General features: G+C 60.0%; 1 protein-coding gene across 1 annotated transcript in view; it reads right to left on the bottom strand.

Moving 5' to 3' along the window:
• Positions 1–374: 374 nt before the first annotated feature.
• The window catches only part of DQ04_06401030 (hypothetical protein), a gene marked incomplete at both ends in the record, with an annotated part of 1,671 nt that continues 858 nt past the window's right edge, over positions 375–1,187 (bottom strand). Inside the window, one exon of the mRNA XM_009314681.1 lies at positions 375–1,187. This exon is cut by the window's right edge and continues 858 nt beyond it. Within this exon, the coding sequence (XP_009312956.1) occupies positions 375–1,187 (813 nt within the window).

Raw genomic sequence — 1,187 nt, 5'->3', positions numbered from 1 at the left:
CCAAGCCGTTTGCCTCTTTCTCTCTCTCTCTCTCCCCCCACTCAGCGGTAGTAATAACAAGCCCAATACAATGCCAACAGAGGTAAAAATAACAAATAAAACACTCCCCTTCACACATAAGCTGCGCGCTAACCCCCCACCCACCCCCTTTTTACAGGTCTTCTCACCGTATCGTATTCGGCTTATTCACCAGCTTGCAGGCAAACCGGTGGAGGAGCTGTGCCTAATTTGCGGCAACCACTGCGATGATAACAACAGCCACAGCACACAAACACACACACACACATACACACGATGTTTCTCATTTTCATTCTCTCTCTCTCTATATATATAAATATATATATATATATATATATCTGTGAGCGCCTGCGTGTCTACGTGTCCGGCTCCGGTTCGACGGGGAGCTGCCGCGAGAAGTGCTGCCGCTCCCGCCGGTCAGCTTCGTAGTCGAAGTGCTCGATCGGGATGCTCTTCGAGTACCCCATCGCCTTCGCATCGCGCCCCAACTCGCGCAGCTCGAACGAGACAACGTCATGCACGTCCGTGTGCCCGCGCGGCTGCACCGCCGCGTGCACGTTTCGGAAGAGCTCCAGCACTGAGCTGCGCGGGTGCTGTTGCGGTTGCCCCTGCTGCTGTTGGTGTTCCGCCTCTGCTGCAAGCTTCTTGTCCTTCTTGCTCAACTTCTTTGGCGCGCCGGTGCTGGCCGAGATGCCGAAGTGGTAATTCAGCGGAAGGTCCACATTATCAATCTCCCCACAGAGCGTGTCCACGTACATCTTCTCCAGGCGGTGCAGCTGCTGCTGCTGCTTCCGCCCCCTCCGCGGTGACTCTTGTGTGTCATCGGCGCCGTCGGCTGGAATCCTCACCACACGCCGGCGGCTGACGTCCTCGCGCGTGAGCATCACGCGGAGGCGGCGGCGGTGGTACCGCACGACAAGTTCCACCGGGTCCTCCGGGGTGCGCTCCAGCAGCGCCGCCTCGTCGTCGTTGTCGTCCTTTGTGTCGTGCGGTGAGTGGCCCATGCGCAGCGCCCGCGACGTCGGCGACTGACGGAAGTCGTAGCGGCACTGCAGCCGCACCGGCGACGCGCGGAAGTCAGGCTGCCGCACGTTGAAGTTGTTCACCGCCGGCTGCGCCCCGCCCGCCTCCGCCGGCGGCAGGTTTAGCAGCAGCAGCACCTGCGGCTC

Source organism: Trypanosoma grayi (assembly GCF_000691245.1).
Source record: "Trypanosoma grayi strain ANR4 Tgr_640_V1, whole genome shotgun sequence".
NCBI lineage: Eukaryota > Euglenozoa > Kinetoplastea > Trypanosomatida > Trypanosomatidae > Trypanosoma > Trypanosoma grayi.
Note: the sequence above shows the minus strand (reverse complement) of the source record. Positions and strands in the feature narration are given on the sequence as shown.